The sequence below is a fragment of the Danio rerio genome, chromosome 7, assembly GCF_049306965.1.
Source record: "Danio rerio strain Tuebingen ecotype United States chromosome 7, GRCz12tu, whole genome shotgun sequence".
In the NCBI taxonomy this organism is placed as follows: Eukaryota; Metazoa; Chordata; class Actinopteri; order Cypriniformes; family Danionidae; genus Danio; species Danio rerio.
This window is the reverse complement of record NC_133182.1, coordinates 4,560,807-4,576,454: the sequence shown is the minus strand read 5'-3', so window position 1 is coordinate 4,576,454 and position 15,648 is coordinate 4,560,807. Positions and strand designations below refer to the sequence as shown.

The 15,648-nt window shown below is 40.8% G+C and overlaps 1 protein-coding gene across 2 annotated transcripts; it reads left to right on the top strand.

Moving 5' to 3' along the window:
- Positions 1-3,954: 3,954 nt before the first annotated feature.
- Positions 3,955-13,722, top strand: si:dkey-28d5.15. 2 transcript variants are annotated; one of them, XM_073907992.1, is made up of 5 exons: positions 3,955-4,204; positions 9,317-9,355; positions 9,472-9,807; positions 11,127-11,480; positions 12,910-13,722. In XM_073907992.1, exons 1-5 carry the CDS (start codon positions 4,162-4,164, stop codon positions 13,269-13,271), a joined length of 1,134 nt encoding a protein of 377 aa, XP_073764093.1. In that variant the 5' UTR covers positions 3,955-4,161; the 3' UTR covers positions 13,272-13,722. The 2 variants fall into 2 exon arrangements, with proteins under 2 accessions (XP_073764093.1, XP_017212436.1); XM_017356947.4 differs by lacking the exon at positions 3,955-4,204 and adding an exon at positions 7,168-7,211.
- The last annotated feature ends 1,926 nt before the right edge of the window (positions 13,723-15,648 follow it).

Here is a 15,648-nt window from a genome sequence, read left to right as displayed (position 1 = left end):
AATTGAACTGTTTGCTCAGGAGCCGAGCAGTTTAAGGGCCTACTCACACTATGCCATCCGTACCGTGCCCAGGCCCGTTTCCCGGATCGTTTGAGAAGTGTGAGTGCGCTGAATAGGGCTCAAGCACGGTTCACTTGGCCAGCCCAGGTCCGGTTGGAAGAGGTGTGTCTGAACGCGGTTCACTTGGGCTTTGGCGCGGTACATTTGTAGTGAGAGTGAAAGCGTGCCAGAGCCCGAAACTAAAGATGCTACGTCATTTGCTGCGACGCTTCAAAACAGGAAAAAGTCAAGTTACATCACTTTCTGCGACGCTTCAAACTCCCAAAGCAACCGGAAAAGGACGAGTGACGCATTTTCTGCGACTATTCCAAAAACAACCATGGCGTGGAAAGGATCCCTTTGGTCAACTGATGAGGTGCAGTGTTTGTTGGATGTTTGGGCTGACGAGAGCATTCAAGAGCAGCTGGACAAAACTCACAAGAACTCCAAAATATTTAGGAAAATTAAGGATCATCTTCTCGGCCGTGGTTACCAAAGAACCACCGAACAATGCCGGGAAAAAATAAAAAAACTACGGGCACAGTACTTAAAAGTGCCTGACGCCCTCCGTAGATCTGGGAGCTCTGCAGAAAAAAAGATAAATTTAAATGGTATGATGCTGTCGACAACATTATCGGCAGCAAACCATCCAGCCAGCTAAATGTGTTGGAATTCCATTCCCAAAGCATGGGTGATTCTACGCCATCTACACCATCTGAGACGGAGGACACGGGATCGGAGAGATCCCAGCATGGTGAGTAACGTTGCTTCAGCATATGCATGTCCCAGACAATGAAAATGACATGTTTTATTATTTATATATAACCAAGAAACAAAGGTAACTGTAGTAAACTATGGTTTCCACAAATTTACCAATATTGTAATAGCAAACATGTTTTACTAAAAATGGAAAAAAGTAAAATGATCATAAGGCATGTTTGTTTACTGTGCATTATGAAAATGTTTATATTTGTGTTTTCTTTTCTTGCAATTCGACAGTTATGCCCTGGTTCGGACTCACCTGGCACCTCAAACAGTAGTGTTGAGACACTAGAAACTACACCTTCCAGGGAACAAAGGAAGAGGAAAAGAAAGGTGGAGGCAAACGACACTATGGCTGCCTTTGTAAATCTGCAGAAACGGCAGTATGACGAATCTATGGAGGGGGAACAACTGCGTTACCAGCAAGAAAGAGAAATGCTGGATAATTGGATGAAAGCTCAAGCTAATGTGGAGGAGCGTAGACTGCAGCAGCATCAAGAAACCACAATGTTGTTTATGCAAACAATGAACAGACTCATTGATGCCATGGTGCCTACAAACTCTCATCAGCATTCTTCTTTTCGTGGCCATGTTCCTACACCTCCTACTGCAACTCCTCCACAGCGGCCATACCCTCACCCTACCCAGTCATCATCACCCTACCCAGAACTTGAAAATGTGACTCATCCCCAGTATCAACAGCACACCGAGTTATCACAGTACTCTGAATGTGATATGTCAAAAGTTTATCGGAAGCTTTAAAAAACTTGTTTTTGTAGTATTGTTTTCTTTTACTTAGAATAACAGTTTTACATTTTTTTAAGTTTATATATATATATATATATATATATATATATATATATATATATATATATATATATATATATATATATATATATATATATATATATGTGTGTGTGTGTGTGTGTGTGTGTGTGTAAGTGTTTTTTTTTTAAATAAACACTTGGTTACCGTTCTTTAAAGGCAATGTATGCTGCCAAAAAACTGCACTTTGTTGTTGTACCTTAGTATGCAACAAACTTTAGTTTTGATTTTGCTTTCTTAATTTTGTTCTTTTATATAGTTTTTTCTTTATATAATAGTTTATATATTATAGTTTGTGTTGTTTTTCTTTTCTTTATATAAGAGTTGTTGTACTTATATATTTATATATATTATATTTATATATGTATATATACATATTTTATATATTTTTGATAGTTATTCAACCACAATGTATATCTCTAAAAACTGCACTTTATTGTAATACCTCAGTATTCAACAAACTCTATATTTGATTTACTTTCTTTTTGATTTTCTTTTATGTCCCATTACTGCACACGGTCATCTACTGTAAAGTACTCTTAGTACTGCAGAATGTGCTTCTTATATTTTAAATAAAATTTTTGGATATTATCTAATGTTTTGTGTGTTAATACATAATTAGAGCAGTTCTGAAAATAAGCAATATGTCTTTATTGACAACAATCACAGAAGTAGTATACCAATACTAACAGGGTAAATAACTATGCAACATTACACAAAGTATGCCATCAAAACCATTGTCATCTCCAACAGAGAAAACATGCTGGTTACTATAATGGATTACAGGAAGTAATCGCCAGCAGAGACAACACCACTGGTGATTGCAACAATGAGAGCAAAGAATGGTTCTTTTGTTTAGGTTAACCAGGTATAGCAGGGTGGCGTGAAAATGCAGACACAAGTTGTAGCTAAGTGAACACACCCGCAAAAGGGTTTTTACTTACAGTGCTGCTGAAACGTAACATGCTGTAGGTGTAGCCCTAGCTGTAAAGGTGTCACTCAAGTGACCACGTCTTTGATTATGCAGAGTTTTTCATTCATTCCATCATTTTCTGTTCAGCTTAGTCCCTTTATTAATCCAGGGTCGCCACAGTGGAATGAACCGCCAACTTATCCAGCATGTTTTTATGCAGCGGATGCCCTTCCAGCCGCAACCCATTTCTGGGAAACATCCACACACACTCATTCACTACAGACTATTTAGCCTACCCAATTCACCTGTACCGCATGTCTTTGATCTGTGGGGGAAACCAGCGCACCCGGAGGAATCCCACGCGAACGCAGTGAGAAACGCCAACTCACCTAACCAAGGCGACAGCACTACCTACTGCACCACTGCATCGCCCTATGCAGAGTGAATGTAACTTAATAAAAATGAAAGGGTTTTCAATTTTAAGTTTTAAATAAAATTCACCTCCTTCACAGTGGTTATGAAGGGTAATCATAGCTTTATGCACCAAAGCTATCTTTTGTACCAGGCTGTAAACATGTTTTTATTAGCTGTGAAAATGGCCAATTTCCCATTGCAGTCAGAAATCACCTGGATTTCCTGTACCCAGCCCCTAAAGGCGATGAATTTCAGTTTAGTTACTTCCGTATTGGCTTCCCAAGGGAGAGCGGGAGGTTGCCATTCGCTAAAAACACAATGCTGCAAAAGACTTGAGTGTATAATAGTTGCACACATCTGCAAACAATGATAATACAAAATATTATCTACTATTTTGAGCTCGTAAGTCAGTCTGTGAATAACGTAGTGCCTTCTCTACACACACACGCAACAGCTGTTGTTTGTGTAACGAAGTTATGTTTTTCATTGTGAATCCTCCTGAATTATGCAGCAGTTATGTGTTTTATAGAGTAAGGGCGCCCTCATGTGGTTTGTTTGGGTACCGCAGACATACAAGTTAGGCAGGAAGTGACCTAGCGCAGCAGATGCTGTGAGACAGCCATGCTGTGGGTAGGTGTTTTTCATGCTCTGTCTTAGTTTATTAATATTAGCTTAAGAGAGTAGCGATTTCAAACATTTAGTTTATAATTTGGTTATATTATCATTAAGCATTAAGTTTGACTTGTGACATGTAGTTTTTGTAAGTTAAATGGCTTTTTATAAATGTCTACTGGATTGTGCTTTTTAGCAAGGCCATGCAGTTGATTTGATTTTCTAATTTATTTAGATGTTGTATGTCTGCAGCTAGCAATCCACTAAAAAGGGCTGTACTGTTTATTATTTCAGGTATGTCAATGTTTTTTTGTTAATTGTGAATGTTACGTTTTATGCTAAATGTTCATTTGATTATCAGTTCATATATGGATATTAATGATGTGATAAGCAGATGCTGTGAGACAGCCATGCTGTGGATGTTGTATGTCTGCAGCAAGCAATCCACTACAAAGGGCTATACTGTTTATTATTTCAGTATATCAGTAAAAAGGAGTAATCAAATACTGTGTCCGGGCCTTCATTAAAGAGCATTGCACACAACGCAGAGGAAGAAGAGTTGAAGGACCGGAGACGTTACATTTGCTGCACCTGTTATGGATAAACACAGTGAAGCATTTTCATTAAAACAAATTTCAGGTTTGAAGCTTACTGAACCTTGAATTTACTACACAATTATTGTTTGTTCTGTTGTTTTAGGAGAGAGCTGAGCTTAGTCTTTAAAATTTAATACACAGTTTTTTTTATTATAGCATACTTTTGCATTAAAAAAAAACTATTTCTGTAGCTGATTGTGACAAAACAATTTTGTCTGTTCAAAATTAACAGAAAAAGCAAGTACTGGAGATTTATTGCATATTACATCTGAACTGTATCGGTACCGAACCGTTATTCTTGTGTTACACATCTTACACAAAAAAAAACAGATTAAGTAAATATAATTGTCACCGACTCGGTCCCAGTCATTCCCCTGCCTGGTAAATCACTCTGTGTCTGTCAGTCGCCAACCACACGATCTATATTGAATGCTGTTGATGTGAGTTCGCACTTTTGTGCGTGTTTTATGTTTGTGATTGAACTGTGTTTATTAAATACTGCAAAATGGATCCCTCCGTGTCAGTCTCCTCGTTACAATAATAATGTAACAATATATTATCAATGTTATACTTAACCTGATCTTATGTTTAAAAAGTGTATTAGCTATTACAGACTTTGGACTCCATTCAATCATTTTCTTTTCGGCTTGGTCTCTTTAGTAATCTAGAGTTGCCACAGCAGAATGAACCACCAACTTATCCAGCATATGTTCCACGCAGCGGATGCCCTTCCAGCTGCAACCCAACACTGGAAAACACACCTACACTTTGGCATATTTAACTTAGCCAATTCTCCTATACCGAGTGATTTACATGTTAAGTCAATGCAAACGCGTGAATAGACATCCTGCGGCGGGGATGATGCGAAGCGTTTGATGCACATTTCCCGCGAATTGCGAGTTCGAAAATCTGAAGAAAATTTTTAGCCTTCATTAAGCACATAAACACTGTTATTTTCTTCATGAAATCCATGTTAGCCATTTAGCTATGAAGCTAGAGTCACCGGGCAGACAGAAGCCCTGCCCGTTACTCGAATCTGCGTTTGTTCTGAAGTGAATTTGACACGCGAATGAAGCGGATTTGATGCACGAATGAAGCAAGTAACTTCAAATGTTCACATGGCTATTTACGCACGAATAGCGCAATTTATCCGCGCGTTCCGCGTCTGGTGTGAACGCAGCATTAGGGTCTGGGTGGGGATCGAACTATGGTCTACTGTGTGATTGCAGTAGTTCTTACTACATGAGCCGAGTCAGCAACTGGTGGCCCAAGAGCAGAGGAGGAACAAAGTTCACAACGTAAGAATTCCAAAAATACAGTCTTTAATGAAGAGAAATGGACAAAAAAGGGAGACAATATCTTTCTACAGCCAGGGTTGAAAAAAAATACAACAAAAGTAGGAAAGCCAAGCTTCCCAAAATACATACAAATTAAAACAGACCCAAGGGTCTCAGAACAATCAAATAAGAAAATAGCAAGCAAAGATCTTGAGAACAACGTAACTGTAGGGATGGCTGACGTGAAAGTGACGTTTCGACACAGTGTCGTGATCCCGAAGCGCAAGTGTTTCTAAACACTGCACCGAAGCATGATCCAAAACACCCAGGTCACATGACTAAAGTGTTTCAAAACACCTGGTCACGTGACTAAAGCGATTCAAAGCATTATTAATTTCAGAAGTGTTTCGAGACCTGGAGAATCTGCATTTGACTGACAGGGTCAAAACCAACATTCTGTCTCCTATGAGCCATGCGCACGTTGTTAATGTGCTTCAAATAACTTTTGGGTTCGAATCCCGACTTGTAAAAATACTTCAAAATCATGATTTTATCTTTTTAATCATGTTACTGTTTTATGGTGTAGTCTAGATAGGATACAGCTGCTGATACGCCTGATATTGCTTATAACACTGCAAAACAATAATTAATGTTTACAGTACTGTGATGGTTGGGTTTAGGTTTTGAGAAGACGTTAATAAAATACAATGGGAAATTTAATTAATAATATAAATAATTCTTGTTAATTTTTGGCCACAACTGTGTCTGATCTAGCAACAACCCTGTTTTATGTCCAAAACAAGACATATTTATTCACAAAGTGTTTATTCGGATGTCAGACCAATGTTGAAACCATACAAGAACACAGCATTTCAATCTGATATTAAGCATTTCAAAATAGCTGTATCAGCCTGGATTCAAACCCACTATCCCCGCATGGTAGTCAGGAACCCAACCTGCTCAACTAAATCACTTCAAGGTTCAATCCTATAAAGTGCTATTTGCTAAACTGTTCTTTGTTGAGGCTGTTTCAGCGCAATACAAAAAAAATGACCACTATGTAAAGTGGAGTGGGGTTTCGAAACGTTTCGAAGCTTCAACACATCTGCTTCAACTGTTTCAGTGTTTCATGAAGCCTTGCTTTGCCCAACACTACTTAACTGGACACTGGACAAGGCAGCTAAGAATAAGGGTTCCGCACTGAGAACAGAGAAGGATACAAAACAGTCTTATTTAGAGCAAAGAACAGGTGGTGGTGATTAGGCTGATTACAGGGGAGTTTAAAGGAACAGGAGTCACTACTGCCATCTAATGTTAAGGGGTATAGGACAATATGAATGCATCCCCTGGTGGCTTGAAGGATGTGATACAGTGTTGAGATATTACAGCATGTCTTTGGATGTGTGGGGGAAAACAGCGCACCCGAAGGAAACCCATGCCAACACAGGGAGAACATGCAAACTCCACACAGAAATGCCAACTGACCCAGCCAAGGCTCGAACCAGCGACCTTCTTGCGGTGAGGCGATCGTGCTACCCACTGCGCCTCCGTGTCACCCTAGACTTTGAACTCTCAACTATATTCAAATCAATATGCCTCCTAGCAAGAACATTAACAAAGACCAACACAGAATAAATATGCAAATGAGCAATAAATGAATGAGGAAGGCCTCTGTTTGGAGGAATGAATAAATAATATCATATAAAATAATCAAATAGTCTGAAGCTGCAGACAGAAACATCAGACTGAGGACAGAAACACACCAGCTCTGAGGTAAGAACACACACATCTACAGACTTTAATCAGAATTATTCAGATTTTTACAAAGTTATGCTATCAACTGATAACATTATTTTATATACATGATCATGTTTTTAGCCATATTCGCAGTAGTCCTCTACTTTTTCTGGGGGACATTAGAGAAATTTCTGTTTTACAGACATACATTGTGAATCTGACATGTCTTTCTGCTCTCACACACAACCTCTGTAAAAATTTCCAGAGCAAATTACCTACTGTTTTCAGCAAACTCTGTAGTCCTGTGAGAAATATAATCCTGTACTAGTGTGAATGTCTGCATTTGCCTTTTTGTTGGGTCAATGTGAAATGCCTTACTAACCTCTACTTTGCCAGTATTTAGGTGTTCAGTAATGGAGGCTATGCTGCAAAGAATTAAAAAAATTAACAAGAAGAGTCAGATCAATTAAATGGTTTAGAACAGAAATTCTGAATCTCAGTCCTGGAGGTCCGGTGTCCTGCAGATTGTAGCTCCAACCCCAATCAGATACACACCTGAGCTAGCTAACCAAGCTCTTACTAGGCTTTCTATAAGAATTTTTACAGGTGTGTTGAGGCAAGTTGGAGCTAAAATCTGCAGAACACCGGCTCTCCAGAACCGAGGTTTGAGAATGCCTGGCATAGACGGTCTACTATAAAATCAGTTTCAGGTAAAAAATACTTTCATTTTTGCAGTCAATTACATAATGTGAAAATTATAATATAACATTCATTTTAGTAGGTTTACTATATAAAGTTCTATAAAACTATCATGTCAAAATTTTGTGTTTTAAAAAAAAAAAAAAAAGTAAAATGTTTTAAACACTAAACAAGCAACAGTGTTTTACTTTACATTTCAAAGTGCTTAAATGTAAATCTACTATTTTAAAATACATTTAATAAAATGTGTTCAATGGCAGTAAATAAACTACAGTTTTACATATTCTGGACATGTTGTCTTGTGCAATGCTTATGTAACGAAGGGGCACAGAGGGATCCATTTGCAGTATATTTATTAAACACAGTTTAATAAAGACAAGCACACAGATTTAATGCGTGTGCGAACTCACATCAAACACAATAGTGTTACGTTGAAGGATAGACGACAGGTAATCACAGTCTAAATGTTCAGCCATGGGTCTGAGGCAGGCGGCGAATATCAAGGTTGGTGAGCAGGCTTGAGTTCAAAGGCAGGCGGCAGGGATCAAAGTCGATAATCAGGCAGAGGTACAAGGCAGGCGGCTGGCAGGATGAGGTCGAGGAACAAGGCAAGGCAAGGTAAGGTAAGGAACAGGAAAGCATGCAGTATAGAGCAGCGGTTCCCAAACTTTTCAGGCCGTGACCCCAAAAATGTCAATGCCAGTGAGTCGCGACCCCCAATATACTCTGAGGTGGTTATAAATACAGAAACCTTGCATGCAATTGAGCACATACGCTAATGCACCCAAGTCTATTCTTCTTTTAATTTTTTTAAATGTATGAGAGCTGTAAATGGGCCACAAAGTTTAACCAGGTGTTATGAAATCTGCTGCTTCTGACACTATTGCTTTGTCTTTAATACGTTGCTATCCAATAGAAGTAGTAACTATAAGCTACTATAGTAACTTTATATGGTATAAACAACTATTTTTCTCTTCAGTAGGTTATGGATGAAATATGGTAATTCTTATGGTTTAATAAAAATGGTATTGAGAACACTTGGTATTGAGAAACACTCAGTAGTGTTAGCCTGGGCAGAACAAGACTACCCTATGAATGAGTGTGTGCTGCTTATAAGCGTGAGCGTGGGTGATCAAGTGAATGCGCTTCAGGTGTGCAGGCTATCAATTTAAGTGGATGACGTAATGCTTAATAGTCCGGTGATGGTGACCTCTGCTGGCCAGCGAGGGGAATGACTGGGACCTAGGAGTCAGTGACAGCCTACATGTAAAACACAGGCACTCCTACCTTTGTACAAAACAGAAATGTTAGTACCATTTGAGTTCGTACATGAGTGAGAAACATTGAGTGAAAAGAATTGTAACTTGTCTTTTGGAAAACTAGCCTCGTTCAAATAGGGGTAAAGATGAATGTAAGAGTTTTTCAATGTGTTTTTTCCTCAGAAATGGCCCAGAAACTACAGTTCTTTCTTCTCCTCATTGGTCAGTGTGTTTGTAGTTTTACTTATAAATAATAGTTTCATTAGGTTTGACTCTGTTTTAAACCAAAACCTCTGTTTTAAACCCGTGTCTTTTTTCTTTTACATTTTTTTTCACAGCTCTCTGCTCCATATCTGAATGTGTTCAGCGTCAGTATCACTTTATTAATGAGATGAAGACCTGGACTGAAGCTCAGAGATACTGCAGAGAGAAATACACAGATCTGGCCACTGTTGACAGCATGAATGACACAACTGAGCTAATGAAAATTGTAAATAATGTACGTCTCTGGATTGGTCTTGAGAGGAAATGGCAGTGGTCTTCAGGTGATCCTGTGCTCTTTTTGAATTGGGGAGATAAACAACCTGACGGCAAAGATGAGTGTGCTTTTATGAGAAATGGAGAGTGGCATGATTGGCCATGCAACAAAGACTGTTTTTTTGTCTGCTACAACAGTGAGTACAAACTCTTACAACAAACATTGCTTGACAAAAGCTTCAAAAGGAAATTTAAATGTCACGATGGAAAACATTCTAAACTAAGTATAGATGCAAAACAAAATCTGTTGAGGTCAAATCCACTATGGTTGCGCAGTGGGTAGCATGATCGCCTCACAGGAAGAAGGATTCTGGGTCAGTTGGCATTTATGTGTGGAGTTTGCATGTTCTCCCAGTGTTGGCATGGGATTCCTCTGGGTGCTCCGGTTTTTCCCACAATCCAAAGACATGCAGTATAGGTAAATTAAATTGGTCGTAATGTATGTGAATGCAAGAGTATGGCTGTTTCCCAGAGTTGGGTTGCAGCTGGAAGGGCATCCGCTGTGTAAAAACATATGCTGGATAAGTTAGCATTCATTCCGTTGTGGCCACCCCAGATTAATACTGAAAATAATATGAATGAATATACTTAAAAAAGAAAACTGGAAAAGCAGTGTTGTATTATTAATTATAGTTTTAGAGGTTATTCTTTAAAGATTTAAAATTGTAAGTGAGGTTTATTTATAAACTAATTTCGAGAGGATCACGTGATTATGATTAAACACGACTGGTTATGCATTAACCATGTATCATCCACCAATCAGACGATTCCAAACCCACTATAAAGAGCCGGGGTTTCTCACAACAGTCATCTTTGATTTGAAGAATCCCCCCTTCCACCCCTACTCCTCCACCTTTCCCTTCAAAGGGCGGCACGGTGGCCCAGTGGTTAGCACTGTTGTCTTACAGCAGGAACGTCACCGGTTCTAGTCCTTTAACAGGCTGGCTGTCATTTCTGTGTGAGGTTAGCATGTTCTTCTTGTGTTCGCGCGGGTTTACCGCAGGTTCTCCGGTTTTCTCCCACATTCCAAAAACGTGCATTAAAAGTGAATTGATCAATCTAAATTTAGCACTATAGTCAGTCTCTCATCCTGCAGCATATCTCCTCATAGCAATCATTAAGTCATCAGCTCTTAACAAAAAGGGGAAGTTGTCGAGATCTACCTGAGCTCAAGGCTGCCCTCTCGCCCTGCAAACGGGAGGTAGCCCTGGGCCCAAGGACCTTTTGAGCTCAGGGCTCTCTATCGGGACAGCATGCCAAACTTGCTTATAATCAATCATCAGCTAATTGTGAACTCTTGAACCATACTTATAATAATAAACAACATGTACTCATAGCCACTCAACTTTTTTGGTAAGACAGGCTTTTCCTAAGCTTTTCCCACGACTTCTGTTTACATTCCAAGTAGAATAAGAATTAAATGATAAAATAATATTACCATTTGATTTTCTTAAAGGGAGCAGAGGACTGGTGTTTGTTAATGAGAGGAAGAACTGGACAGATGCTCAGAGTCACTGCAGACTGCATTACACCGATCTGGTCAGTGTGAGGAACCAGAATGAGAATCAACAGCTGGAGAAGTTCATTAATGACAGTCCGAAACCTGAACCAGGATCTGATGTCTGGATCGGTCTGTTCAGAGACTCGTGGCAGTGGTCAGATCAGAGCAACTACTCATTCAGTAATTGGAAACTTGGTGAACCAAATAATGTTGGAGATCATGAAAACTGTACAGCAGTTGAAAAGGATGCCCAGGGACAATGGATAGACATTTCTTGTGACCACCAGCTTCCTTTTGTGTGTCATGAAGGTGAGCAGATCCTCCAAACACACTCAATCCATCATCAGCTCCAGGTGCCTCATTTATCAACGCTGTGTAGGCACAAAATATTTGCGGTTTGACGCTCACGTTTGGATTTACTAACGATGAAATGAACATGAGAATGTGCTTTGTTCCACGCCAACTTCATGTCTGGCGTATGAGCATTTCTTGTGTGTATTTGTTTTATTTCCATTGGCGACTCCTAGAGGCGATTGTGTTAAATTGCACACTACAAAGTCTCTTTGAGCTGTGCAATAGCAGCTGTATGGGACGGGATCATCCACATGTCTAGCAGGTTTGTAAGGTTTCCTTACCATGCAGTTGACCAGCCAAACATTAAATCGATGGCCGGTTTTCCCAATGTAATCGGAGCGATCGACTCCACGTAAATTGCTATAAAGGTGCCATCTGAAGGTGAATTTGCATTCGTGATTCTGAAACATTTCCATTCAATAAATGTGCAAATAATATGTGATGCTCAAATGCTCTTAACAAATATTGTAGCAAGGTGTTCTTGGTCAACCCATGATTAATTCATTCTCGCAAACAGCATGGTTGGGATGAGGCTCCAAGGTGGCAGGCACTCGGGTCAGTTGTAGAGCGGGCGATTTGGCAGCTGAAATGCCGGTGGCGCTGCCTTGATAAGAGCCGAGGGGTGCTGCTATACCACCCATATAAAGTGTTCCTCTGAAACATCGGTGTCTCCAGCAGACAAGGATACTACTCCAGACATTAAAGTGTCGCCCACAATTGAGGCAACTCTCTCCTCAGAGGGTGTTAGTTCAGCATGACCTGTTGCCCGGCCTGTTCGGGCCACACTCTGACGGTGTGCTGCTGTTCTCCTCTTAACCTGAACCTTTACATCGGATCATTTCTTTTTAAATTCACTCAGTGTGATGTTTAGACCCCACTGCGTTAACCCTGTCAGCTAAACTCTCCCACTCTATATTTTTCTTTTGTTATTAATTCCAGAGGACAAACTTGCAAATAACACATTTTTTCTTCAGTCTACCTTCGATAGGAGCACCTCCTATTCACATTCGGTGAAGTTTTCTTCTTGCTTGCTTTTGCCATTGCTTTTTCCTCTGATTTGGCCTAAGTGGAGTCATTACCATATTCATATTGGTAAAAATGCAGGGAAGGGTTTTGCACTCATGCATATGCCCTCAGTTTCACGTTAATTCGGATGTACAAAGAGAATATGTGTGGGATTCCACGTAAGCAGCGTTTCACACGTTTCATACATTGGCCGTACGCAATGTTTCAGTATTAATTCAACGCAACTCGTCATACATGAGGCTCCAGTTCTCTTAAAGTTGACTCTACATGTCTGACATGACAAATTCCTCCACAGTGTTTGTTCTGCATGTTGTTGTTGATCAGTCTCTCTCTAGTTTCTGCTTTGTTTTGTGTCCAGATAAACTGATTGTGATCCAGCAGAATCTGTCGTGGTCTGAAGCTCTGAGATACTGCAGACAGAATCATGTGGATCTGGTCTCGGTTCAGTCAGTGGAGATGCAGTATGAGGTGATGAGCGATGTTAAAAAGGCGTCTACTGAGGCGGTGTGGTTGGGTTTGCGTTTCTCCCACATTTTGGGCATCTGGTTCTGGGTGAGTGGAGAAACCGTGTGCTATCAGAACTGGGCTCCAGGGAACGGCACATCAGAGGAGAACTGTGAGGCCACAGTGAGATCTGGAGCAGTTCAGTCTGGAGGAGATCAGACCTGGATCAGCCGTCCTGAAACTCACAAACTCAACTTCATCTGCAGCAAATATTAGTGAATGGAAACGCATATCTGTCATGCAAGATTATTGTGTGATCCCTTCCTATGATTAACTTTTATTTTTTTATTATTCTTCTTAAAGCATAGCTGTCATATAAAATAACAAATCTGTGATAACTTCTTTCACATTTATCTTGATTATTTACAATCTTCAATATCTGTAAGATGAATCAGTGAGGGTTTGCTTTATTTTACAAGTGCTGCAGGTTAGTTAATAATTTCATGTTTGTTTTGTACATCTACCTTTTTAGTACCACATATTTTGCATATAGCTTTGCATAGATTTTTATTAGTTTTCCATTAAGGTCATTTGCTCCTATCAATATTTAAATTAATTAATTTAATAATAAAAAATAAACACATGAGGTTTCTGCTTCACTTGCAAGCATTTTAGGGATCTTCTTCTACTTCTCCATATTGTATCATTAATATTGTGAATAAAGTTTAAAAAGAATAAAGTCGGCTTAGTCCCTTAATTAATCAATTAATTAATCAAGGGTCGCCACAGCAGAATGAACCACCAACTTATCCAGCACGTTTTTACGCAGCGGATGCCCTTCCAGCCGCAACCCATCTCTGGGAAATATCCACACACACACACACACACACACTCATACACTATGGACAATTTAGCCTACCCAATTCACCTGTACCGCATGTCTTTGGACTGTGGGGGAAACCGGAGCACCCAGAGGAAACCCACGCGAATGCAGGGAGAACATGCAAACTCCACACAGAAACACCAACTGAGCAGAGGATCGAAACAGCGACCCAGTGACCTTCTTGCTGTGAGGCAACAGCGCTAACTACTGCGCCACTGCTTCGCCTATATATGTTTTAATATATGTTTTAATACAGGTTTTAATATAGGTTTTTTACAGGGCCGTGCACAGAGGGGTGGAATGTCATGAGCCATGTCTGATCTCATTAATTCTATCACTCTCTGTGTTGCTTTTTGCCTCGCAGCTGTAGGTCCTCCCCATTAACTATCATTGCATTAGCACCTGCCTCCACTTGTTGCTCATTAGCGTCCATATTTAATCCTCTGTGTTCTTTTTCTGTGTCAGATTATTAAACCGTATTTGTGTTACATCTCGCTGTTTGTGGATCACCACTCATTAGTCCTGTCCATTAAGTCCTGCCCAGCGTGCTTTCATTGTGTGTGCTCTTACCTCCACTCTGCTCTATCAGTCCTCAAGTACCTGTCTGCATCCTGTTTCCTGTCGGGGTTTGTCAGCTATCGCCAGCTCTCCTGCTCTACTCCTCCACTGACCTCTCTGGCAGGATCCATCTGTTTACATCTGAAGTTTCGTTGATTTCTCCAGTGCTGCGCACTGCCGAGGCTCTACATGCGGCAGCCTGCCTGAGTTGAACTTTTTCTTAATAAACTGTCCTTGTTTTCCCCACACCTCTGGTATTCTGTTTGGTCTGTTACAGAATAATCTGACCAACATGATTCCTTCTGGAGAGTCCACGATTCGAGCGACAGGGAACACTGCTTGGTCGTCATGAAGAGGACCTATCGGCCACCAGATATACCGTGGAGAGTCTGGTAGTGAAGGTTACTGAACTGACCAGCTGCAACTGTTAAGGCCTGGAGGGCTGGCTGGTTTGGAGAATCTCCCTTTAGGGGAACCACGCATCAATAACCCCCTTTGTTACTCCGGTCACCCGACCCAGTGCAGAGCCTTCCTGACCCAATGCGAAGTGATCTTCTCTCTCCAGCCAGCCACTTGCGCAGAAGATCGCATTCGGATCACTTTCGTACTCTCCCTCCTCACTAGCCAGGCGAGAGAATGGGGCACCGCGGTCTGGCAGTCCAACTCAAGAGTTTGGTTCTTGCTTTTCGCTGTTTAAGCAGAAGATTGTCAAAGTTTTCGACCGATCAGTGTTTGGACGTGAAGCCTCCCGTCAGCTTGCTGCCTTCCGCCAATCTAGAAGATCAGTGGTCGACTACGCCATCGAGTTCCACACATTAGCGGCGACTAGTCAATGGAATGAGCCCACCCTCATTGCTCGATTAATTGACGGTCTCAACGCTAAGGTCAAGGAGGAGCTCTTTTCTCGGGAACTACCTCAACACTTCTATCAACTTGCTGAGTTGGCCAGCCGGGTGGATAAACGCATGGAGATGCGCCACCGTTCCCGCAGTGATGCTTCCAAACACCAGCCACAATCTCCTTTAGCTGGTTCCCTGGTCGTCACTTTGCCGGACGCTGAGCCGATGCAACTAGGGAGGCTGCGCCTCTCCTCAGCGGAACAGCAGCGCCGCCTGACGGAGCGGAGGTGTATGTATTGTTGCGATCTGGGTCATTTTGCGTTCTGATGAAACAACCTCTTTAAACTTTGACTTTTTGAGTGTTTGCAGAGTT

Bases quoted from the DNA above. Each gene is read 5' to 3' on its own strand.
- si:dkey-28d5.15 (XM_073907992.1), top strand. From the start codon at position 4,162: ATGGATAAACACAGTGAAGCATTTTCATTAAAACAAATTTCAG. The intron at 4,205-9,316 runs GTTTGAAGCTTA...TTTTTTCCTCAG, and splicing joins TTCATTAAAACAAATTTCAG to AAATGGCCCAGAAACTACAG. The intron at 11,481-12,909 runs GTGAGCAGATCC...TTTTGTGTCCAG, and splicing joins TCCTTTTGTGTGTCATGAAG to ATAAACTGATTGTGATCCAG.